The 26,419-nt window shown below is 42.0% G+C and overlaps 1 protein-coding gene across 1 annotated transcript in view; it reads left to right on the forward strand.

The window, feature by feature from the left end:
• The window catches only part of dchs1b (dachsous cadherin-related 1b), a 66,828-nt gene that overhangs the window by 19,289 nt on the left and 21,120 nt on the right, over window positions 1-26,419 (forward strand). Inside the window, exon 5 of the mRNA XM_070844057.1 lies at window positions 25,733-25,921. Within this exon, the coding sequence (XP_070700158.1) occupies window positions 25,733-25,921 (189 nt within the window). The remainder of the gene's footprint in view (window positions 1-25,732; window positions 25,922-26,419) is intronic.

Below are 26,419 nucleotides of genomic sequence, written 5' to 3' on the forward strand. Positions count from 1 at the left end.
ATGCAGTAAACCTCAGAGTCTCTGTGTACACACATGGGCCTGTGTAGTATTTCCCTGCAGGGTCTCTGAGGTTAGAGTCAGAATCTCATGTAACCCACCCCTCCCTGTTTTTTATTTCAGTGCCCCCTCCCCACTCCCCCGACTTCACTTCGATGTCCTGATCAATTACAGCTATGATAATCACATAAGGCACCTCCCCGCCTTCACTCCCAATCTCCCCTTCTCACTTGATCCCCTCAGACGGTTTTTGTCACGGTAAAGTTGGCAGTGTAGCATAGTTATTAGTCATTTTCTGCGCATCTGTGGTTTATTTTTTTAATGAGAAAAATTTCCTTTTAAGTATAAAAAAAACTAATTTGTGATAAGTAGCTGAATATTTCGGCCATCTTTGCCCCATTTTCTCTTTTGCACACTTGGAAGCAATCACACACAGCCACACGAACACTCCCACATGTTCCATCAATCAGTGTTACTGTTCGTGAATTGAATGGTGGGAAAAAGTGAATTATCAACAATGATCTCAGCACTGTATTCTCCATCTGGCATGCAGTTTAATAATGGCCACCTCCAGGGTGAGTCAGCTGTGAGGAAATTAGTCTAATTACTGGTATGAATTTTAGAAGGAGGGACAAGGACAGGAGACGAGAGGACTTTGATCTGGTTTCAGGATGGTAGAAAACTTCAGTGAGGTATTGCCCCGATTTCTTCGGTCCTAGATTGTTCCATCTCTAATGTCATTCTTTTTGTCTGTCTGCCTCATCCTCTCAATCCTTTCTCCCCAAAGGGATAGATTTAGCAGATGTATGTAAATATCCACATGTGTGTCTCTGGTTTATCCATCCCTCTGATTGGGTTAAGGCCTGGGCCCGGGGGTGAGAGCAGGGTCTGAGGCCCACTGCTCACGCGAGGTGGTGAGTTTGGACCCTGAGCCATCTGTCAGCCCTGTCTCTCTCACATTATGTACACACACAGAAGGAGGGCGAGGGCGACTCAAACCTTTAGACAAACTCTTGTTACATGATGCTGCAATTTACTGGAAGAAGTTTTTACAACTCTGGTTTGGTCTTTTTCTTGGATTGAAACATTACACGGTAATTTATGAGCTGATTAGGTTTCATGGCCATAATGCCTGTGTAAACTAATTTTGTCGAGGATGTCATGCATTGGCATCAGTGATTTTCAGTTACTCTCTGAAGCACTGGATGTTTGCTTTCATCTGTCATCAGCATGAAGGTGAACATGCAGCATATTGAAGGCTGCACCAGTGGGTTGTTAACAGAGTCTGTGTAAAAGATAAGCATAAATCTAAAGAAAAATCAACAACTAGAACTTGACTTTTGACACTTTAGATAAAGTGTCTCACATGTTTTGAGAGGATGAACATGTGCTTGTGTTTCTGAGCCCCTGCTGGAGGGCGTCACGGGGTCATGCAGGTTAAGAGGGTTGCAGCAAAGTCCAAAGATTGGGAAATATGGGATGTGGCTTTTACCAGTGAAAAGAGTTGCACACACTCACTTTTCTGCTCATTCTCAGGTTGAAGGGAAAATTCTGGTTAAATTCAACTTGGCTATGTTTTTCATAGTTGTATTGCTCGCCTTTGTTTTCTCTTGAAAATAAGTCTGGCTAAACTGGGGGACTTTATGACCATATATTATGGAAATATTATCATATTTCTTGCCCTGTGGGCCTTTGTTGTAGGGGTGCCTAATGTTAACATAACCAATAGAAACGAGAACTAAAACTACAAAACACAAGTTCTAAGTTTTAATAAACTACATTTTTCCTTAAAATAATACATTTTTATTCTTCTCATCCCCCTCTGCTCAGCATCCTATTGAGCGGAGATAATTTCTCTTGTTATAAACATAGCCTATCATGTTACCCCTGTCATAAAGTTGGACTCGCATCCAAGCCCAGTCACTCATGCCCAGTTGTCATTTAACACCCGTTGTAACCTGAGGTCAGCGCTGCTTCCGCACAATTGCATTTGAAGTTACCTGTAGTATATATGTCTGCGTGTGCTGTGCATACAGTAAGTGTATGAGCAGGCATGTTTAGGTTTGACTTCATTTCTTGTATAAACATTCGAGTAAATCATGTGGAGTCTGTGCTGAGTGTGCGGGAGGGTTAAACAGGAGTGGTTAAGGCTAATCTCTCATGTCAGCGGTTGTTGAATGGGGAGCTTGCAGTTTGAGCTATGTAATGATTTATATGTAAACAAATAATGCATAATCTCCTTCAATCGTGTGTATTTCCGTGTAGGATCTGCTATTTCATGACAGAAGTATTGCTGAGATGATGAAAATAAAATTCGGTTTATCTTCTCATCAGAATAAAAATGGCTTGCCAGCTAAAGATCAGTGCAAACTAGTTGAGAATCACTTTTGGTCTAAATTGCTCTGACATTTACAGTCTCTGTCTTTCCTCATACAAATACTGGTGTAGAGTGACTGATAGGGTAGTTTATAATGCTGACTGGCTCTCTTGTGCTAATTCGATGCAGTCCCTCCCTCATCCAGCGAGGTTGTGTTTCACCCTGTCGCTTCAATATTTTATGCCCCTTGTAGCGCCAGTGCTAAAACATTTACAGGCCTATTGATCATGTGCTGGTATGAAGGGGCAGTTGAAAAGACCACCCTCCCAAAACCAGACGCAAGGCATCAAAGCACCGACCCTGGATGTTTATACTATGTCTCCCCTTGCTGTAGCATCTGTCTGCGTTATTCAGAGTGCATGTGCATCGCTGCGTGCATGTGTGTAGTTCTAACCTTGGCAAGTCAAGTACCAGGATTATTCCCCATCTCTCTGAACTTAACCACTCTGGAAATCATTACTTGGAATTGCCCTCCCTTCAAAGACTTTTCTCGCTCCCAAACTCTGATGACAAATCAACCCGTTCTTTCCTCCTGGCTCTGTGTTGCCTGAGCTGATGAGAGTAGGTAGACTTTTGGTGTTTGAAGAGAGAGTTTGCTGTCAAAAGTTAAGCAACCTTGTTGTGCCCTGAAATACTGTTAGAAGGCAAACAGATCTTAGTCTTTACCTGGGCAGGATTGTTTGTTCCAAAATTCAAGAACATCTAATGAAATCAAAGTTGTGTTACATTTGTGTTTTGTATCTCTTCACTTGTACACCCCATGCTGAGAGAGCCTCTTTGATTTGAAAGTTTCAAAACTGTAAGGATCAGCCCTCAAACAACCGTGTAGTCCCTTTGAGTAAACGACTGAGGAGTCCAAGAATATCACATGCGGTGGGAAGCTGTTGTATATTGTGCTATGCATTATCAACAGAGCAATCAAAGCATTTTCCCAAGGGGATGTGGAGCTCATAGAGAGGTAGGGATGCAAGAAAATACCAGGTTTGGTTTATATTATCTACTGCCTCCACTGTTTCCTTGGATAACAAGACCAAGAGGGAACAAGGGCTAGAAAAACAGCTGCATTGATTGTGAGGGAAATATTCATTCACACACTGAGAGGGGGCCCCTTCATGGAGCCAATATTCACTGCTAATAATCTTCAAACCCATGTTTGCTGTTGCACAAGAATCACAGTTTATCTCATCAAGGCCATTTAAAGTGTGTCAGATATGTTTTTAATTGTAGAAAAATTATCCTTAAATGAATACATACAACCATATTTCCTCTTAGTGTTTGAACCCATGTAGCACCTACTCAAAAGGTAGAACCGAAGGCAATTGAATATATTTGTAGATAGTATCTGATCCAGCGCTGTCTCCCATGGCTTTTGCTAGTGGGACGCCCCATCTATGTGGCTGTCATGTTGCCATAGTAACAAACAAGGAGACAACCACATCGGGGGGGTGGGGGGGGGTGGTGGCTTCTCTGCCATCTCTTGACTGTTGACTTTCGCCATAACTGAAACATCAGTTCTTGGACAATTAGCCTCATTATAGTATGAAACCATTTGTAAATGAGATGCAAATCAAAGTGCACTCATGCTGACATGTATTGACCTCGTAGTCTCCTTCTGAAGCAGTTGCTTTCGCGGCCAGCTGTTTGATTAAGGCTGTATGAGTAATCCAGATGTGTCCTCCTGTGAGTCGGCTCCCATTATGAACCAATGAAAGGACTATTTCGTCTCTGCCGCTGTCTGCAAAGCTTTTCTTCTTTATTATTTTACAGAAGTTTGGTCATGGCTGGTAGAGATTGGTTTTCGCACCTATTCCCTGACGCCTTGTACAGTCTGGCTGTCACTGTCGGGCGCTCACTTATACAAATATACATTTACACACACGTGCACACACATACCGTTTGTGTGTCGCTGTGGGTAGCATGCAGAAATCCCATTTAATCATGTTCTGATTGACAAGCATCCTTTTTGTCCTTGTTCATAATGAGGTTTGTCTGGTGAATAGAAATGGCAGATACGCTAGAGGAAAGGAGCGCACAGAGACATCATGCTCAACACAGCTAAACACTGGCTTGCTTGGAGCCATTTGAAGGCACCATGCTGTTAACGCTAGTTACATTTTCTACATGTTTGTCTCTCTGTCTGTGTGAGAGAATTTGGGATATTGAAATGAAGATTAAACATAGCCTAGATGTGTAAATCAATGCTATGCAACATGGAGATGTGAATCGTGAAAAACATTTCTGTCACCAGCCACTTTACGCGTATAACAGGAGGGATGAGAGGCAAAGCAGAGTAGGGCGATGTGCGTGTTTCTCCTGGGGCGTTACTGAATAAAGGTTTAATTGAATCTGTGGAGGAGAGGTGTGAAATCCATGTCAGCAAACTGTAGCGATTGTTGAGTCAGACCAGAATAACTGCTAGGTTGTTATCCTAAATTGGGAGGTTGAAAAAAAGTCAACAAAGACATATTTCTCGGTTTGCATGTGACTGCATGTGAGAAATCCAATTTGTCAACTGACCTGGTCATCACCTGCTCAGCACCGGGTTTCCTTCCCTATTAGCAAAGCTACAGTAATCTGAAGCCACCGCTCAATAATGTTTTGTTATCCTGACACAGATCAATTGAAAAAACAAATTTGTAATATCTCTGTAGCAAATTCATTTATTATTCCTTAGCTAGAAATCACAGGCCAGTTCTCCTCTATGAGAGGATTATTTGTATATGTAATCATCAATTTGTACTGTTTGTGTGACTGTTACTTTGTCAGATCTTCATCGTGTTCTAAATTGTGTAAATGTGGTGATGAACACATTGTTGCCCTTGTTTGTTAGTATGTTAAGTTATGACCTCATTGTTTCCCACCATCCTACTACAATGGGTGTAGAATGTCAACTAATAACGCTGTCACAACTCTTGTGGCAGCAGATTTTTTTTCCAAACAAATACATCTAAATGCAGCTTATGCAAAATAAGAAGATGAAGTCCTTGGAGGAAGTTTCTTGGAGGATGTATCACCTATAGCACCGCTTTATGCTGAGAAAAAGGTGTGTGTGTGTGTGTGTGTGTGTGTGTGTGCGCGTTTGGTGTCTCTGTGTGCTTTCTTGTGTGCTTTCTGCATAGAAGTCCAGTTCCTGTTCATATCGTTCCAGGCAGAACTTCCGTTTTTGGCCCTAACAATAGTGGCAACTTCCTGGTTTATCGCATCATTTCCTGTCTCGGTTCTAATACTGTCTCACACCACAGCGTCCGGTCCAAGAGACTAAAAATCCACCCTTAACCCTCCAAGTAATCAAGGCAGGGCAAAAGTTGAAGGATCAGGCCAAATAAATTCAATTTTATAGATTAAATTTAGTGATTTTATACACCATAAATCATTTGTTCTATCAACTATAGGAAAACATGAACTTATGTCCTTTTTCACATTGCAGTCAGCCCTAGAACCATATCCGGTCATTTTCATGGTGTTAGTGCACCATAAAATTCAAATGTTCCACTTACTCTGCAACAGTTTTCCCTGTATTCCACATTTAAATGGCGTGTAGCAAAGTCGAATTGCGTTGTAATTCAGTGATTTAGGTCAGCTATTTATGACAAACAGATAAATATGGTCTTTTCTATTTTTAGAGCCAAATTCACATATTGCGCAGGTACTTTGATGTTAAGTTTGATATCTGACTCCTCAGGTTTTTATGGTATAGTTATCAAATACTAACCCCTGCAAGGTGTAAAATCAACACCGATCACTACTGCCTGAAAGTGTACATTTTTACAAAAAGGAAAGAGATACTGATGTAATACTCTCACTCCTCTCACGTCTCCTGTGTGCTGTAACAGTTATCTGTGTGGTCACATGACCAGGCAAGGCTGCTCCTCTGTGATGCAGGTTTCACTGGCTTATATGCGTTTGTGTTTGTGTTTGTGTGTGTGTTTGTGCTTGTGTAGGGGAAGGATCTCAAGAAAGGTTTTCAAAGGGGCTGTCAGCCATCTTCATGTTTTTGTGGATCAGTGGCCACAGGCCGGGTGGTCGAGTGCGTCCAGAGGAATGCAAGAATCTTCTAGTCCAACTCTTCACTGCATGTCTTTCTCTCTCTCATCTACGGTGTTATTTCAAAGCCTATGCGAGGCAAGCATTCAACAATACACTAACAAAACCATGGTGCTCTACTTAGCTGTGTTTCATCTTTGTTGAATTAAGTACAGTAATGCCAGTAAGGCTGAATCCCTGTGTAGAGTTTGACTGGGAAGTCACCTGATACACCTGGCCCAGAGCCTTGTTTATAGCAGCTGTGGAGTGTGATGAAGGCTGCAAAGACGATCTGTGTGCTTCAGGACATGATGCAGGCAGGTCAGAAGGGGACAGGTCTAACTAACACACTGCTGACATGTTAATCTAGTCCTGTTCTTCGTCCAGCTCTCGCTCCCATGCCAGGGATATGGAGCAAACTGAACTTGGAGGTAATGATGAGAACTTACAGCGCAGTGAATGGCTCGCTGTTGTGCTGATCTGCCTGGAACTTGTCATACGTTTCATCTTGCCTTGGGACCTCGTCTAATGAAATCATTCTTGTAGTACCATGTAGAAGTGATGCGCTGATTGTGTGTAATCTTCCTGGATGATTTTATCTTCCATCATTTGTAATCATAAAGTTTGGCATAATATAAATGTAGAATTACTTCATTGTATTGAAAACATTTGGCTATATCGTGTATGGGCTCATCAGAATCAAGTGAGGGGCCTGATGCTGAAATGGCTTATACAGTACGAGTTTAGCTAAATTCAATTTAGCTGTTTCCATAGTACTACACAATAAGACAGTTTAGTAAGTAAAAGACTTAAGGCTCTCCTAATTACTCATATTGGACTTCACCTCACAGGTAAAATCTACTGGGAAACAAGATTTACATTCTTTTCTTTCTTCGCGATGATTGTGGACAGAGAATTTAATATCTACAGCACCTGTCTGCCAAAGAGCGAATGAGAGCATCAAGACTTGAGCTGAAGATCGGATCACACTTTCTGTGTCCATTGGCCCTGAAATAGTGACTCATAGTGTGCTCATAGTTTCTGTTGCAGAGAAATTCATTTTGCTTCCAGCTGTGGCAGATTTTCCTCATATTCCTAGCAATGACCTAGCAGTGTCCTATCTGTTGTTCCATTGTTCACAGTAATAGAAGTCATAACTTTGTCGGAAAGGTGGATATGTCTTCTATCTTGCAGTTGTCAATACAGGAGTTGTACAGTAGGAGGAGAGGACTCTTTTGTACATCAATATATTTCAGTCTGTATAAATGTATTGTCTTTTGAGAATGTCCCATCAGAGGCAATGGCAGTGAGAAACTTTAATTGAAGTAATCAACTGCGTCTGGGTGTGTCTGTGTCCACTCAGCCTTTTGTCTTTCTTGTTTTTCTGAACCCGACACTGCTCAGTTCGCTGTTCTGGTGAAACACTGAGCGAGGGAAACACAGTATCTCCTGATGGAGTCAGGTCTTTAATGGAAGGCGCATTGCAGTTGGCGATCTGCTGCTGTAAGCCTTAATATGAGTTGTCAATATGCATTATGCCGATGAAAAGCTTTATTGTTTTGTACAGCAATTGTTCTGACGTGTGAAAGTTTTCAAGTGTCCTCCCCAGAACTCTGTGTATGTCTTTGTGATCACGTTTTACTCTGACTGTACATACTGTAGCCCTGAATCTCTGTTTGCATCCTAATCCTTTGTTCATAGCGGTTCTGTGTGCGCAGGCCTGTGTGCATGTCTGTAGTCACAGCTTGTGTAGCTCTGTGCCAGTATGTGCCACAGTGAGTGCTGGAGATTAGCGGGAGCATCAAAGCAGAGAATCAGTGAAGCAGTGTTAGAGCAGCGCCTGAGTTTACTGCCCCCTAGCCTTCTGTCGTCGGCCACACCTAGCGGAGAACAAAGGGAGCGGAGGCTGGCACTGACTGGAGTATGGAGAAAATGAGGGAGGAGGAGAGTGGGACACGAAAGACAAAAGAGGAACAACAAAGATTAAAAACACTGGGGATAAAAAGACCTGGCAGGGATAGGAGTGAGAAAGGAATGAAGGCTTAACTGGGTTTTTCCTGCTTTACCAGGGTTTTTTGGCTGTTCTTTTGTCCATTAGGGCCAGATGATGTCATATATTTTCATATGAGTAACGGCATCAGTTGCACCAGTATTGTGTTGTGTTCTTCATCATAAAGGTAAACCTAAGGCACTTCACAACCTTGCTAACGTCACATAGATTGAAGTAAAGGACTAATGTCAACATTAGAATGAAATAAAAGGCTCAAATGATTTAATGCTTTTCATGTAAAGCCCCAAGCAACTTAACACTATAGCAACTGTAATGCTGAAGCTCCTGCAGGATGTTTGCCCAATCAGAGACATCAGAATAATGCTGAATTTTGTGGAAAATGCTGAACAAAACTGAACATTTCCATCTGTTCTCCACTAAAAGCTATTGTTTACAGTATGTGTGTGTGGTGCATGTGTACTGTATGTGTGTGTTTTCTCTTTTTGGAACAGCAGCAGTTGGACTCAATTTTGGTTTGTGGTCCATTTACAAACCATCACTATCCCATTTCCACTTTCAGAGCTGGCTGCAGCTCAGAAACACAACACACTTAAATATTTATTAAGATTAAAGTACACACATGAGTTCACAAAATGATAACAGCGGTCCTGCATGTGTTTTCTGGGAGGACAGTGACACTGGAGATTGGTTTCGTGAAACCGAACTTTCCAGCAATGTGGTGCCGCGACTGCTGAATGAATGTCGTGTAGAGGAAACGCAGTGCACCCTGATGTAACTGAAATAAAATAAAAATCAACCAGAAATATTTTTGGGTTCTCTTCCTCGGTCAAAACCAAAATGAGAGTGGACTGCAGAAAAAAAACACCCAGAAATAAATGTGACACACCCTGTCAGTGTAGTAACGGACTGCAAACTGTAACCAAACACTGAAAACCGAAGATTAAAAAATGTACGGTCCTGTAATACAGAGGCATGTGCAAAGATGGAGCTGGACAGAAGGATTAAAATTCCACAGTAGAGATAGATTACAACCAAATTAAATAAAGGAGAAACTGGGAAAAGGAAAACAAATCATTGCAGTTAAACAGGCAATTTCACAAGGATTTACTCCCAGCAAAGATTATTGCACACGTTGCTTAAAGACCTCAAGCCAGTAGGGACAAATTGTCAATAAAAGACAGTGAGGAGACAGGAGGGGCAGAGACAGCAGGCGTCCGTGACGATGAGATTGAGTTGGCAAAGATCGAACGAGGGAATCAAAGAGGAGAGGGGAAAAGTGACAAGAGGGAAATAGAGGTATAAAAAGGAAGCAGGTTTAAAGGGGAATACCATGTCATTGCAGACATGGGCCAACAAGGGAGAACCTGGGGAACGTTTTGGTTGGCCCCCACGCACAAGGCACCATTGTGTGTCTATCGTGTCGAGCTAACTGCGTTTGACGGCCCTGTTTTGACATGCCCCTCGGGGAGCAATGTGTTTGAGATAGAAATTACCCGGGGCATTTTGTTTCTATATCGTCCAAGAAACTGCTGTCTTTTCCTTCAGCGCAATCGCTCTCTTTTCATGCTTCACTCATAAGAGACACAGGGGGGATGTTTACCTTTTAGTCACATGGAGGCAAATCTCTGCATGCTGCGGGTTTGCTACCGAGTCGAACATCCGATCTACGTTGATGCTGCTTTTTTCTTTGGAATTGCCATTACAAATTAACAATAGGCTAAATCACTGCTATGATTTCAAAACAGAGGCACTGCATACATTTGCACATATGCCCTCGTGCATGTGTCAGTATGCATATGAGTGAAAGCTCGATTGTGTGTATCTGTGTGGGTCAAGGCAGTAGAGTTAATCCACAGGGGGGCAAGCAGTGTGCAAAGTCAACACAGTGCCTGTAATGAAAGAGGAAACCAATAAGACTTTAAAGACAACAGGGGCCTCCCTTTCCTCTCCCTCCTACAAGCTTTGTACACCTCTTGTCATTTGTCATCCCTCCATCTCTATCTTTCTTTTTCTGCAGTTGTATCTTATCCCACTTTTTCTTGCAGTTGTATCAGCTGTCCCCCTCTGCCATTCTCCTTTGTAAGTGCTGAGCTGAGCTAAATGTGACCCTGGTGATGATGATGGCTTTGCTGGCTAAGGTACGACGCTGCTATCTGAGCCGAGGGGGGAGTTTGGGGGTGACAAAAACATCATCATGTGGATCCCTCTTGGAGGTCAAGTAAATACACTAAAGGGTAAGCAAACAGAGAGGAAGCGTGGGCAGAAGCTGTTTTTGGCAGCGGCGCATTAAAGTGGGGGTTGGGAAAGGGGGGCAGCAGGATGCAAATCTGTCATAGCAGGTGCGTTTTGAAAGAAATGGTGAATCAGGGGTTTGGTTGCAGAGGAAAGATAGCCTATATAAACCCGTTTTTTACTTAATAGTTTGGGTCTGAGGTGTGCAGTGACTGAAGGAGAGCAAGATCTTTGTTGTCTTGTTTACAAGGCTACGTAAACCTATTTGAAATATCATTTACTGTATCTTTAGACCCTCCCGTCATCTTACATTCAGGCCCTGTTCTCCTCCTCCATTTCTGAAACCCAAATCCACTCAAAAAGGGCTTTGATCTGGGTAATAATCTACGGCAACCCCTTACCACCGCACCCACCCACCCCTCTCCCAGGCAGCCTTGGTGTGACCAGCCATGTGATAGCTGGGACCTCATCATTTCCCATTACTATGTGGCTTAGTGCATCTTAGTCAGCGCCTCCTACCTCGAACCCCTTGGCTTACTGTGTTGGAGGTCTGTTTACCCCGTGACTTTAAACTAATCTCCCCTCTGACTCCCAGCTAAACCTCTCCACCTTCATCTCCTGTCCTCTCCTCTTTTATGTGTCAAAATGATGCCAAAATAGACAACTCAGATATACAATTCCAATCATGCACACTTCAAATGGACCCATAAATGCTGTACTATTCTGTCATCACCTTTGCTGGGCAAACTGTTAATTCTCCTGTATTCTCTCTGACTTTCTGTCCATCCCCTCTGCTTTGTCTTTATAAACCCTCTGTTTCGGATCTCCAAAACACCACATTAGTTCAACTCGCTCTCCCCTCCCATGCTATCCACCCTTCCTCACGCACACTTCTTATCCTAACAATTCCCACTCCTCACGACATATATCGTATGCAGCACTTTCGCTGCACATCACCACCTCATCTCTCAGTATCATACACATTAGTGGAATCTCTCTTTCATCCCTTTTAATCCCGACTTCTGTTTACACCTCTTTCTTTCTTGCTCTCTGGGAAGGAAATGACAGGTGCGTCATGATTTACATAGCAGACTGCAGCGGATCGGTTCCACTGAGATGTGAAGTTGTTGTAGCATCTGGATTGCTGCTGATCTCCCTTCTCCTTGACTTTTAATTCCGCCATTGTAAAATCTAACTTTTACCATTTTCTACATTTCTTGTGGAGCATGATGTCATATTTTTCAAACTTTTGTGAATATGAATTAGTTCAAACTTTTTTAATCACAAGGTTATCAGTGCAAATCAGTTTTTTTTCCCCCCTGCTTAATGACGTCAGATACGCTGTGGTAATGACTCAGCACAGTGAAAGAAAGCAGCGGGGATATACATAGGAGGAAAGATGGACTGATGAAGATAGAAAAGGCCCCTCAATTAATCAGAGTCACTGGAGTCTCATTATTTCTTTCTTTGAAGCTTAAGTTTCTCTATGTGGAGACTATTCAACGTCAAATTAATCTTCATTCCAGTTTATCTCTGCTTCTTCACCTCTGTTAGAGCAATTAAGATTTTCGCTTTCCCAACTTTCAGATAAAGCAACTGTATAAGCATTCAACATTCCTTTGGATACCTGTGGTGTGCTTTTCTAGTTTTTTATTGGAGACAATGGGGTACTCCGTGGCTCCGGCCCCGTCTGCCCAGTTCATGTCTGCAGTGTTTGTGTTTGAGGCTACTACTGTGCTGTACAGTGCTTGCATTGGGTCTTTGTGTTGAGAAGTCATTTCCCAGTGAGCTTACTGATGAAGTGTGGACGTGCAGCTGATTTAAAACTTCTTTCCACACGTCTGTAGGTGTGCAATGCTAACCCCCTTCTCCCTCTACTTTTTTTCTTTCACATTCTCTCTCTTTCCCCTTTTTTTCATCCCTGCCTGATTCGCTCCCTGCAGGAGTTGGCTGTGTCTCTGACCCCAGGGCTGCATCATGACTAGCCAACCTGTTTTTCTTGGAAATTCCTGTTGGCTGAGCTAGCCGTGGAGGATGGGATGATAGCGGCGAGGAAGGCTGCACACATGTGCGCTACCTCTGTGCACATAGATGTGTATTTAATGGATGCTCTACATCACTGACAACCTGGTATACCAAGTGTGTTTTGGGTTTTATGAGGCCTTTGGTGCTTGCTTTAATCTGATAGGTTCCCTGCTGCTTGGCTGAGCCATCACTGTACGGATGGACTATCTTTTGTTTGTGCTGAAATAAGAGGGACATAGAAACAAATGAAATAGAAAGTTGTACTCAAAGGAACAATGAACTTTAATCCTCTCTCCAGAAAGTGACGAGAGCAGATGAAAAGAAGGACCAAATAAAGGAAAGACAAAGATGATTTAAGCAGCTAAAGTAGCCTTAGACAGAACAGTTTATCCTGAGAAAGACTTGGCTGCCTCTTCTAAGCACGGTCAAAATTCTGGGTATCAGGCTTTGGTCCCACATGAACTGTGATTTAGCAGGTGCTTGAGGAATCAGGACTGTGTTTCTCTCCACTTCCTCATATTCACCTCACATGTGCAGAGTCAGGAAATTAATTTAACAAGGATGAGATAGTTTTTCACCCCCTCAGGCTGTGTATGAATATGTAATCGCAGTGTCTAATCTCCTCCCCCACACATGCACATGGAGGCTTTTTGTGTCTCTGTGGGTCAATTAAGCAGAACTTGTACTGTGTTGCACATGTGTAACTCTGTGTGTGTGTGTGTGTGTGTGTGTGTGTGTGTGTGTGTGTGCATGTCGAGCAGAGAAGAGCTTGGCTCCTGAACCTTCAGCAGAATAAAGTTAATCAATAGGATTCATTAAGATGTAATTGCTTTGACTGCAAGCTGACCATTCAGCAGTTTGTTTGTGTCAGGATAGCATGATTAGTGTGCGTGTGTGTGTGTGTGTGTGTGTGTGTGTGTCTTTGCTTGTCGGTCAATGAGAATTATGTGTTTTAACAATAATTCTTGGTGTTTAAATTGCCAACACACCCCATGTTTAGCAGCTGGAGTTCATGACCATCAGAGTCTTGCATGAGACCCAAGTAGTTTAACCTTCTCAACATTACATTTGCTAACTGTGTTTAGTTTCATCTTGCTGTTGACCCTGATGCTAATGAGCATTAACGCAGACAGAAGAACCTCTGTATGTTTCACTCAACAGTCACCAAGCAGGTGACCCATCTCTGACTCTCGCTGCGGTTCAGGTCCAGGTCAATGAGAGGCTAATCCAGTTATCATAGCTGCCTGCTTCTCCTAACTGCACAATCAACTTAGTTCCATTGTCAGTCTGATGTTCAATATTAACAGCCGTTAAGCTTTGCAGTATGTTGTTTGACCCTTATCATGCACATGATTACAGAAAATGCACAAAGTCAAGGGCATGTACAGTAAGTTAGAGTAGTTTAGTCTGAACAGAAACAATCAGATACACATGAGAGCACATGAGTTTTGCTTGTACAATATTACTGTTAGCTGGTGAAGATCATGTCTACCATCAACAGATGTCTGCATTCATTCAGAGTACAAACATCTGCAGGAAAGCATCAGCAACAGCAGCAAGCAAGAACACCTTCAAAAAATGTAAATGTTTATGTGCGCGGAAACATCTAACTAAGAGCTGAGAGCAATTTCTCTAAATGACTGTTTAGGTCTCTAGTATCATACATGGTTGGTACATGGTATGTATGGTGCATAGTGTGCAGGCCTTCATTATGATGAATTATGATGAACATCGCCAAAATTTGAGCTGTATTTTTTTATCTTTTTATGTGCCAACCAAGCAGTCAACTTGCAAATCAATTTAATTAGCTTCTTTGAATATCTATTTCTTAATTAGCATCTGTTTCAGAGCAGGAACAGAGAGAGTGTGAGCCAGCTGTTAGTGGTTTAAACCTCTTTATCCTGACCTGGGTTTCATCCTTGTTGAAGACAGTCACTTTTATAATGCTCAGTTCAGTGTATATTCTTACTGGAGATGTGATTCTATAAGAACCACATTGTTCTATGTTCTGATTTACTGTTTGAACAATGCAGACTCAGTATAAAACTGTGCATAAACACACACACACACACACACACACACACACACAGACCCTTTGGTTTAGAGCAGCTGTGCCTCTCTGCAGTCAACAACTATCGGAGTAACGCAACACCAGATGTAAGCTCGAAGCTCAGGGGGTGCTCCTGCTATCTTTTACTATTGTCACTTCCCTGAGGTGGAGGTCGCTAACTGCCTGACCTCAGGCAGAACAAGAGAAAGAGGGAGCAACACAGAGGAACTACAGATGCAGACGAGGGATTCAGATGCAAAGCAGAGATGAGGAAAGAAAAACATACACACAGCTGGTTAAATCGGTTCTGTGTGCCGATCTGCCATTTAGAAATATAACTTCAACAACAACCGTGTGATTAATCATGCATGTTTTTAATTCCTTGCAATCACTGCTGCCACACTTTTTTCTTTAGGACAAAGATAACAGGTGTTACCTCCTCCTTTTTTGTCAGTGACACATTCAAGTATTGTCATGGGTGACCTGTTACACACACACACACACACACACACACACACACAAACTTGTCTGCTGGGGTCAAGGAAAGAGAGGCACAGCTGGAAGTTTGGCTCACCTTTGACCCTTAAGACTCACATTGATTTTATCACACACGCACACATGCCACACACATGCGCGCAGACACACGGTTTGTAATGACCCTCATCCCTGAAACTAATATTGTCAAATGAGTATTGGCTCTTTGAATGACCATTGCTGGAGGGCAGAAAAAGGTGGTTTAGTCTGTCCTCAATAAATCCTAGCTTACTTACAATGATAAACATACTCTGCCTTATTAGCGTGAACCTCCCACGTAGCCGCGTGTTGGTTTACGGGTCGAGAAATAAAATGACACTGAAACATAAATGTTTATATGGAGAAAATCAGGCTTCAACTTGCCTGGAAACATCTACAAAAAAAAAGCTTGCTGCTCCACAGAGAAGAACTTGGTTTCAATCAAATTCACTTTATAAACCCATGATTTAGTTTGAATTGGAAACATGTCAGAGTAGAATCCTTTAACTCAAGTTTGGCTAGATTTATTATATTCTTAGCCGCTGGGCAGAGATAGTAATAGATAAATAATGTAATAAGTCTTTGAGGCTTAAAGGCTTCCATCTGGCAACTTACAACAGCGCCCTAACCACGGCGGTGCCGTAGGCGGGAGATACAAGGAATCATTGTGGCAGTGACAAATGATTTTTGGAGTTTACCTCTGTATTTGTACTAGGTCAGCCATTTTTATCTGCCATGTTTTTAGCTTTTGGTGGAGGGTGGGGAGTAGTAGAAAGACATTTGTGGCTTTTCAATAAGTCATGTTTGGGTTCTCTGCTCAAACAAATCCGCACATCACATGAAAATGTCTAAGACTATTTACAGATGATTTTTTGTCTTGTGGCCGCAGTCAATTGATACATCCAAACATTTTACCTGCCAGTTTCAAAACAGAATATAAAAAAAACAACCTATTTTATGTTTCACATCAAACAAAACTCTTCAAAACTGCAACTCATTACTTTCTACTTACAATGGTAAACAATGTGGTCATAGCATCACAGTATGGTATCTCTAAAAGTCAGTAAATTATACTATTGAATTATGACCCAACCTCAATCAGGATATTATCTAAATGGGGATGGTAACGCTCCTGCTCCTGCTTGTAAAACGTACCCACCACAACCACATTCTACAGTCTGTGAAGCCTGGTGTAAATTATTTTACATCCATTGTCCTTAGTGTTGAAGCTCACTGTTGACGAGGCCATGATGAAACTGTCCCGTGGCCTCAGGGATCACATCCAGGAAGCATGACTAAATGGGTGGAGGGCTATGGAGGCTTAAAGGCACTATTTTGGTTTAGTGGAGCGAAGCTGTGCAATCAACAGGGATAAGCCTGAACCTTTGTGCAGCATGTTTAGAAGGTATTGTGCATATCTCTATTTTCGTATCAACTTGAACCATGTTATTGATAGCGCAGGAGTTTTTGTCTGTTGGCCCCAGATTGGAAACCGTTGCCTAAACATCTGAGACTAATATAGTGATAGTGGTAATAATGTTTATTTTAAGACTGTAAAACATCGGCTTTATCAGACAAATTCTCACCCACAGAATGTAAACATGAAGATAACAGATGGTTTGCTCAGCAGCATGTACCCGATTTACTGTCAGTTCAAAGCTTTAAACTAACTTTTTGTCTCCTCTTCGATCAGACTTTGAAGTCTTGCTGATGACAGAATCTTATTTTGAATATTTTAGATCTCCGGAGGAAGTCGACATTGACTTTCTCCATTCCTTAAGCAGCTGTCTTCACAATAGATTGTTCAAATCACACGTATTGATCGCCTCTTTTGTGTGCTTTTTGCTCTCACAGATGGACTAATCAATACCCATAAGCAGAACTAGTCACTGTTTCAGCCCACAAAACACACACACACACACACACACACACACACACACACACACACACACACACACACAAATATAGTAGCTGTCATAACATAGAGTAGATGATGGAGTTTATTCTTGTGCTTCAGTATGAACCATCCTTTAGCCCTTTGTCCGCTTTCCTTTGTCTACCTCTTTCTCTTTCCATGCCGACATGCTTCGAACATATAATACAAAATTGAAAACTATCAACAAGATGCTAACCTTCAAATTCCAAGTGCCCGCTCCCAAAGATATCCTCTTAACAGTGGTCATAGAGTCAAAGAGAAAATAAAATCCTGTGGTGTCCCTGTGGAAGAAAAAAAACAGAACAGATTCCTCACTCTCTTTGTCTCTCTGTCATGTTTTTATTGGATAAACCACCAAAATGCCCAAAATTTATATATACACAGACACGTCTGCTCCCATCCTGGAAGAAATGCTTCGCCAGAAACACAGATGCACCCTCCTAAACACATACTTCTGTTTTAGCTTGTTAGAGGATTGGAAGTTACCCAGGGTGGTGTCCCGGTGGCAGCCGTGGGACACTTTCTCTCAATCATTCATCCTCTCATTCATCCAAAAACCCAACAGCTCAGACAGTCTCAGACAGCAATCCCCCATCTGAGGTCCAACTCCAGTCCCTTTTTGTGCACTCTTAATTACTGTTTTCCCTTCATCTCTGAAGCAAAATTACAACTGGAAGACAATACGCAACAATCATCGCCCACTTTATATGGCAGGCCTCACTGAGTAAATCAAAGATGATGGCTTAGACAAAACTTTTCCTTCGTGCGTTTTGTTCTCTGTTTAAGCAACTTTGCTTTGCAGTGCCTTGATACTTTCAGAGTACATAAAACAGAACAGTTGCGCTACTCATCAGCAATGTAACAGCGTTGAGCCTCATTAAGCTCTCAAATTTCTGAATTTGATTGCTGATCAAGGATCATTTACAAGGGTGCAATGTTGATTTCCCTAATTATGCTTTAAAAACACAACTCTGCTTCCCAACTCATGCTGAAAAGTCTTGATAATTGTGATCCATATTGCCTCTCATGTGCAAAAAAGACCATTTAATGACCACAAGCGTGAATATACTGATAGTATTTTTATTTTTCTCTGTGGGTGGTGAATGTGCACATTCACCCTTCAACTTTGATACCTGACCTCAAGCACCTCATTATCTTCCCTGTTAGCGAGCAGTGACAATAAAATCCCTGGTATTTCACAGGTATGCAGTTCTGTTGCTAGCAGCTGCTGCACCAGCCAGAGTGAGACTCACTGAGGCCTCGGACACAGACAGAGACAGGGTTTAAATAGCTATAAATATTTAACAGTAAGTAAAAAATAGGGCTGATTTCTGCTCTGATTAGGCCAGCTGTCAGTCAGGGCCCACAGGATTCACTTTGAAACGGATCTTTAAAATGGGGGAACAGGGAGGCACCCGCACGCACATACAGTAGACCGACATTCACACAATTGCACACCAAGGTTAAGAGTTGCCACATTGCAGGGCTTTGTGCAAGATAGGATCACTACCATCCAAATCCCCCGTGTCTCTTATCACTCCTCAGAGTCCAGTAAGGTGATGTCATCCCTCATTGTGTTCCTCTATCCCTCTGTGCATCCCTGTAACTCGCGTTTTATCTCTCTCTGACCTCACATTTAACCTCCATTCACAGTCGACTCGGTCTCCTTTCTTCCTGTACCTGTTTTCAGAAAAGAGATGACAGCTCGGTCTTGATCTATAGAGCTAATGTGACAGACCTGGTCTAATGGATGGGCTGTAGTGTATAGTCTATAAAATGTCAGAAAATGGTTGTTTTGTCCACAACCAAAGATATTCAGTTTACTGTCATAAAAGAGTAAACCAGAAAAAAAATCATATGTAAGAAGCTGTAATCAGGGAGTTTGGCCTTTTATTCTTAAAAAATGACTCAAAACGATTATCAAAATAGTCTGACATTGATTTAATAGTTGACAACTAATCGGTTAACAGACTAATCGTTACAGATACAGACATGTACCTCTGATGATTCTCTATTTCAGTTACACTTTTAAATCTAAAGGATTGTTCTGAGTGTATCTGGAGGGTAAAACATAGCAGACCCATATGCAACTGAAGAAAACATATCATACCCACATATCCAAACATCAGACGTGAACGTGAGATGATTCGACTTTGGAACAGACTTGTGAATATGCCCGAACAACAGCTCCTGTGTCCTTTAACATGAGATGCAGCCCAAAGATAAACTTCCTAACACACACCACATGTCTGCCTGTGGGCTAAAGCTGTAGCTCTGTGGTATAGTTTACTGTTTCGCTTTGAGTGTGGAACATCTACAAATGTGTCCTGTGGTGTGTGTGTGTGTGTGTGTGTGTGTGTGTGCATGGGCAAGTATCTACACTTGTGGGAGATAGAAAGAAAAAGAGGCAGAGAGACTTTTTAGTCACCACCATTCCTTGTTATGTTCATTAGTAATATTAGCATTCTTTCTTCCAAATATAGAAGTCAATCTCTCTAGCTCCGTCTCTGCCACCTCCCTCCCCTTCTCGTCCCTTCAGTGGTTTGATGTTCCTAATCATTTCCAGCCGTGAACTCCACATGAAAGACAACAAGCACTTGCCGTAATAGGGTGCCGAAAGAACGAGTGAGGGAGAGGACAGAAAAGAGGGGAGACGCTGAAAAAGAAAGGGGAGGTCAAGGGAGGAATGGAGATTGAACGAGAGGCGAGATGAAGCCTCCGTCCTCCTCTTTCCCATTTCAAGGTCTCATGTTATCATTAGCCCTGCCTTTTGTTCCTTTGCCAAACTATTTCCCCCCCCTCCTCTCCCACCTCCCCCTCCCTTCGTTCCTTGCCTGCCATATATCTTAATTGTACCCATAGTGCCTCAACTCATTGGCAATAGGAAGGCAGAAATTGATTTGGAGATTTGAGAATGGCTAATGTGAGGAATGCTGCTCACTGGAGAGTAAAGGAATGTGTCCGTGGAAAAAGAGCAACAAAGTTAAATGAATGTTTAAGCCCTATCCGACACTCCGACACAGTTATTGCCTTTAAATCCAAACTCCCATTTCAGTTTGTTGTAAATAACTTCAACTTGTGTGCAATTATCCAACAACGATGCAAGCTCCAGGTCTGTTATGCTCTTTTATGGTCATTGCTGCTGCTTTAAAGGATAATTCAGGTTTATTACAGCTTTGGTCTAATTTTCATAGTTTCTTCCATTATTTTTTATCAATTACAATAAGACTGTGCTCATCCAGTTCATTTTTGAGATCCAGGAACGCAATGACATTCCTGAAAATAAGTCATCAACCAGGTTTTAAGCAAACTCTGAAACAGAAAATGAAGGCAAACAGCAAAAGGAAAAAGAAACCGGTTTAATTTTAGGATTTAAAAGAAATACAGTTCATTATTAGTGCATAAGTATGACGGCCAAAACTACTAAAGTGACACCCAAGTTGTAATAAAGCTGAATTATCCTTTAATTCTGCATATGGTGGGACAACATTAGGCTTCTTCTTCTTCTTCTTCTATGTGAGCTCAGAGATGATGATTGCTTTACAAACATTCAGGCCTGGCACCAGTCAGAGGAAGTGCAGATTAAATTGGGACAACGCTCTGTGTTTTACAGGTTTTTACTATGAAAGCCTATAGAATCTCTCTCTCTCTCTCTCCGTCTCTTTCATGAGGAGCTATAAAAGTCCAGAGCCGCAGCAGAACTGCAGCTGCGTCCGAGAGTCCGTGCGCAGACTCCCTTTGACACTAACTGATGTTTTACAGAGACAAACTGCAGAGAGCAGCAGGATTCATTTGGACCAGCGCCCACATCTGGAGAAGATGAGAATAGAGGAGATACTGCACCGCAAAAAGGGAGAAATCCATAACTGTAATGAAACAGGGACAAAAGGACAAAAGACAAACATAATCCAGAATAGGAGTAGCACACAAATAAAACCTGGAACAAGTCGTCTGATGTCATATCTGTCGGTCTTCTGGGGTAGATGTTGGTCCCCTGGCATCATTAGACAACTACCTGTTAATCTGCACTGCATCCCAGACACTCCTTCGTAGCAGCATTAAATAACGCTGACAGATGACAGTGGGTGATGTGTGTGAGTGCTGAGTTAGAGAAAGGAACGGGTTAGGTGTGTGTCTGAGATCTACATGTAAGTGGACCCTCAGAGAGCCATCTGCTCATGTTTCTGCAGCAGGAGAAGGAGAGGGACAGCGTGAGCGTACGATAGAGAAAGGCTAAGTGGAAAGGTAGAAAGACAAAAAGACAGAAAGGGAGAGCGGTTGTGGAGAAGAGCGAGGCAAATGAATAATGAGGTCTGGAGCTTTGCTAATGCTCCAGTGAGTGATCGCTCCTCTACTGTCCCAGCCAGGGATGAATGGCTCTCTATAGACAAAAAGCTCCAGGCCAGAGTCCTGGCTGAATCCGATACTCGGCACGCTCTTCCTGACTGTTTTTCACATAGTCCTTACCAGGCTGATGTGTCCTGTGTGAGACTAAGGCAGTGTCTTTTAACAGACATATAGTAGTCGGTCAATGAAGTACACCTCAGGTAAATCAAAGCGACTGTTAGAAAATCCTAAAATGAAAGCATTCTGGATGCATTTATGTTTTTTGTATTACAAGGTCAGATGGTTGGCAGATGCTCAACTGAAGCAATGCGTTTTAAAGTTTGAGTTTTGATGACTTTTCCACTGATGACTGCTTTGAAAGGACAGTACGTATCCTCAAAAAAGAAACTACACTAGCTGGCATATCAGATAATGCATATTAGAAGTGATTATCAACTTTAAATGCTTTGTGTGCAGGTCAGTTACCATTGGATGAAAGCTAGGCATGTTTTAGGCATGTTCCTGGCTCTAACGTGTCGTCAGGTGGGATATCGGAGCTCCCACAGAAAATAACCACATTGGTGGTTTTGCACGCTTAAGCCCATTAACTACAAATTGTGTATACTTAGCATTACTGCAGAACGTTTTCCAAAGTGAACCACACTCCAGACATTCACCACCTTCCAGGCGGTCATTAGTTTCAATTCATGCCAGTAATGTGTGAAAATCAGCTTGCAAAACCACCATTATTATTGTACAATAAAATAATGACCAAAAAAAGTTTTCTTTTATCAACTGCAACTCATATGTATGAATGCTGATTCATCCAAAACAACTTAAAGTGAGTAAAGACGCTGATGAGGTTTACCGTCTTCCTCCAGAGCATAACGAAAACATGGGGACAAACTTTTGACCTTTCCTTTTGGAAAAAAAAAAACAACAGGCCTTCTAACTAGACCACCCTGCCACCAAAAGTACACCCACATGCAAAAGTCTGTAGAAGGTCTATACAGCGTTATAACCACAAATGTCATGGATGCAAGCCCTACTCAAGCATATACTTAAGTTGAAGAGACATTTAGATGTTGAAAGGCATGGGCTGCCGTCTTTGTATGTGTTGCTATGTAGTTGTATGTTTATCACGGCGGGATACCTCCGGAGAGTACGATGAGAAATAGGTGTGCGGAGCCGAGGCTGGTTGGCTGGTCATGGATCAGAGAACAGGCTCCGGCGTGGGAGGAATTCCTCGCTGGCAAACACCATCGTCTGGCCTACCAGATCTCTTGATTTAAGAAGACATGTTGAGAGTGTGTGTTTACTAGATTATCTTATTGGCTTTAAAACTGTGCTACTTTTCTTTGGTAGAGATAAGTGCTGTAAATTCAGGATGGGTCATCGAATCGGCCTGTGAATTTGTTCCAACCTTCTGGTAGTGTAAGACGAATATCGGTGCTGTGCTGTCGGATGATCGACAGGAAGGAAATGTACTGATGACAGAGTTGATCCTTACAAGCTCCCATCTGTTTAGGAGGGTTGATATGATTTTCTTCTGCAGCACATTTCACAGTGTTGTGCTTTGACGATACTGTCATATATTCCACCCTTGGAGTTTTGTCTCTCTTTTGTCCCTCTGCATTTTTTTGCCATATTCTACTTCTGCATTTCGAGTCTGCAACCACATAACTACTGTACTTTATGTACTATGTTGCAGCAGGAAAACTCAAATCATTACATCTTTTATTATAGCTCCCGAGGTTTCCATGAAAGCGTGCTTGCATAGGCGTTTTCTTAGAAAATACCTTGTGTTTGTTGCGTATTTTTTCCTGCATGAAGAATCCATGCCATACTGCTGAGAGTTTTTAAATTTTAGAGTGTGTGGAGAATCAATGTCCTGATCTTCTGCTTTTTCCCAGCTGCTGTCCAAGGCCTCTGTGGTCCAAGCGTCCATTCAAAAACTATTTCAAAGCATATTTATGCATACTAGATAAACTAATCTAACAAAATCCTGTTTCCTTTGCTGCCTTATCTAGGGTAGAACACCCTTTCCCTTGTCTTTGTGATCTACAGAGTTTTTTGGGTTAAGATAGTGGTGATGATGAAGTCACTCTATGACCAGGTGGGCGGTCATGGGTGTTTAAAGCCCCTTAATTAGATTTAGTGAAAAGGATGGGGTCATCATAAGTGTGTGTATGTGTGTGAGCATTACGCGTTCTTCCAGTTCTCATCACCACAGGTGGCTAATCCATCACAGACAGTCAGAGAGATATGAAGTACAGCCAGACGTGTTAGTCTCAACACTGTACTCTCGAGGAAGTCCCAGCAATGATCTAAAATCCCCAGCTGTAAACACTGACCAAAGGAAGAGGTACAGCATGACCTCAAAACCACAGCCATCTAGCCATCGTAACACTACGACTAAAAACCCCAAAGGTTTTAATATTTTAATATTCTGCTGGAGCAACACTATGAGTCAAGGTGGTAGTGTTTCTGTCTGTCTGTAGCCAGTAGATAAGTGTAATGGTGAAGACATGTGTTGTTGGGACGGAAGGAAGGTAGTTGCCGGATGTCTGCTATGGTGGTCCTGTTCTCTGTGGGGTTCAGGGCCGGGGCAGGTTCGAATGTAGGATTCAGATGTGTGATGAAATCATCAAATAACAAGTGTACTTCTGTTTCTGTTGAAAAAGAAAATAGATATAATGACAATATTGTATATTCTTGTATCCTATGGTCATGTAGAATATTCATCCAATTAAGACTTAAAAGTCAAAATATTTCAAGAAATTGTCACAACAATTTACAACTTTATTCTCATAATTCAACAACTTCATTTTTAAAACATGCACCATACAGCTGTGGCCACAATACTCTTTTGTCTTTCTAATTGTAATGATCTTTGTATATTGTATTGTGCATCATCAGATGTAGCATTTTATCGAATATAACTTCAGTTGGAGAGAGTAGAACATCGTTCCTTTGTCGGGAAAAGTTTAAACAGCATTCACACAAAAAACTTTCAAGGAAATTAAACACACATCAGATATCTTGCTGTTTTCTTATGAGAGGAGACCGTAGAGAGGGAGTGATGTCACCAGGCCTCCTGGATCTTGGCTCGCCTTCAAGGCTTCGAGATCTGAGGGAGAATGCTACTTTTAACAAGCACCATAAACGCCACCAAACAATGTTATGGACCAGTGTAAAACTTCACTCAGAAGCAAGACCTTAGAGCACAGAGGACATTTCCCTTTTGTGTTTTGCAAGGAAATCATTGTTGTATTATGGGATTTCTGAGTGTTTTAATAGATTTCATTGGAGCATTCAGTGCATATTTGTGTGTGTGTGTCCCTTTGTGTTATGTTGGATGTGCACGTGTTTACGTGTGTGTTTGCAGTAGAAACAAGGATGTTAGGTAACTAGATGAGACAAATGAAGTCAAAGGTTAGGTGAAGACCACGGTCTGTTTCATGTCGTCGGCTGCGTAGCCTCCACCGGTCATACGTCACAGCATGGAGAGAGGAAGAGTCCATATTAGCCTAGCTGGCTAACCCCTGGCAACCACCCAAACACTCCAGTTAATCTGCTATCTGCTTTTTCCTGCTCCAAACTATCATTATTATATTTGCCTTTAAAAGTCCTCTATCCGTTGACCTCTCCCAGTCAGTCAGTCTGGATTTCATTTAAATGCCACTTAAAAACCAGCTTGTGTCACGTGACACAAAGCGCCCCTGTTGACCCCTGAACCAAACTCCCAACCTCTGTCAAAACCCCTTTTCTCTCCGCTCTTTAACTAAAGGTTACCTGTCAGTTCCCTCCCTCTGTATCCATGGTTCTACCGCACCACTGGTAACTTTGCCAGTTTTTCAAACACACCATAGAGAAGATATATCCATTTTTTTATTTTTTTTACATGCAGTATATCTGTGATCTATAAAAGTGAATTGCTCTCACAGATGCTCGGTTTTTATAGTACTCTGGAAATCATAACAAGTAGTGCTATGGTGTGTGATATTTGGACAAGTGCAGATGTATGGGCCTGTGAGGTGACTGTATTATGGGACATTATTGTGATAACAGAAAGGCCCATAGCTCGTATATAATAATTATGACACATGTAGGTTTTCTTTCACGCATATTTCGGGACCTGCTGGGTGTGTTGGTGCGACGCTTTTTGGAATCCATATGTCTCATGGGCTGTTTGGCGGCAGTGGACCGTCCATGTCTTACCTCATATCTCTTTTCCCTCAGGTTTCAGCCACAGATGAGGATCGTGGTTCCTTTGGTGCTATATCCTACACCCTGGGCTCTGTCTCTGGAAGCGTAGTACCAACCCACTTTACCATAGACAAGGAGACTGGCCAGCTTTGCACCAGCACAACTCTGGACCGGGATGAGGGATTGGATAAGTTTGACTTGACCGTCACTGCAACAGATGGAGTAAGACCAATTTTGCCATAAACTCTATGGAACATCAGCTAGTTTTTGTAATCTGTAACCCTTCATCTTGTCAGACAACCAATCCTTAAAGGAATAGCTCAACATTTTGGGAAATATGCTTATTATCTCTCTTGCTAAGAGTTAGACGAGAGTATCAAAACCTCAGTTATGTCTACATGATAAATGAGACAAAGACTGGAAGCAAGGGAAAACAGCAATGCCCAGCAAGAGAATAAAACTCCTTGTAAAATCTAAAAGTCCCATTTTTATGGTAAGATTTTATAGTAAGACTCAACAAGTGAAATATAATGTGCTAATTCGTGAGGTTTCCGGTCTTTGTGTGAAGCTAAGCTAACTGGCTTCTGGTAAAGCCTCATAATGACCAACTAGACATGGGAGTGGTATCAATCTTCTCATCCAACTCTCGGCAAGAAAGGAAACAAGCTTATTTCCCGTAAAATGTACCCTTTAATAAATGCATGTTTTGCACAATAAAAG

Source organism: Pempheris klunzingeri, chromosome 14 (genome assembly GCF_042242105.1).
Source record: "Pempheris klunzingeri isolate RE-2024b chromosome 14, fPemKlu1.hap1, whole genome shotgun sequence".
NCBI lineage: Eukaryota > Metazoa > Chordata > Actinopteri > Acropomatiformes > Pempheridae > Pempheris > Pempheris klunzingeri.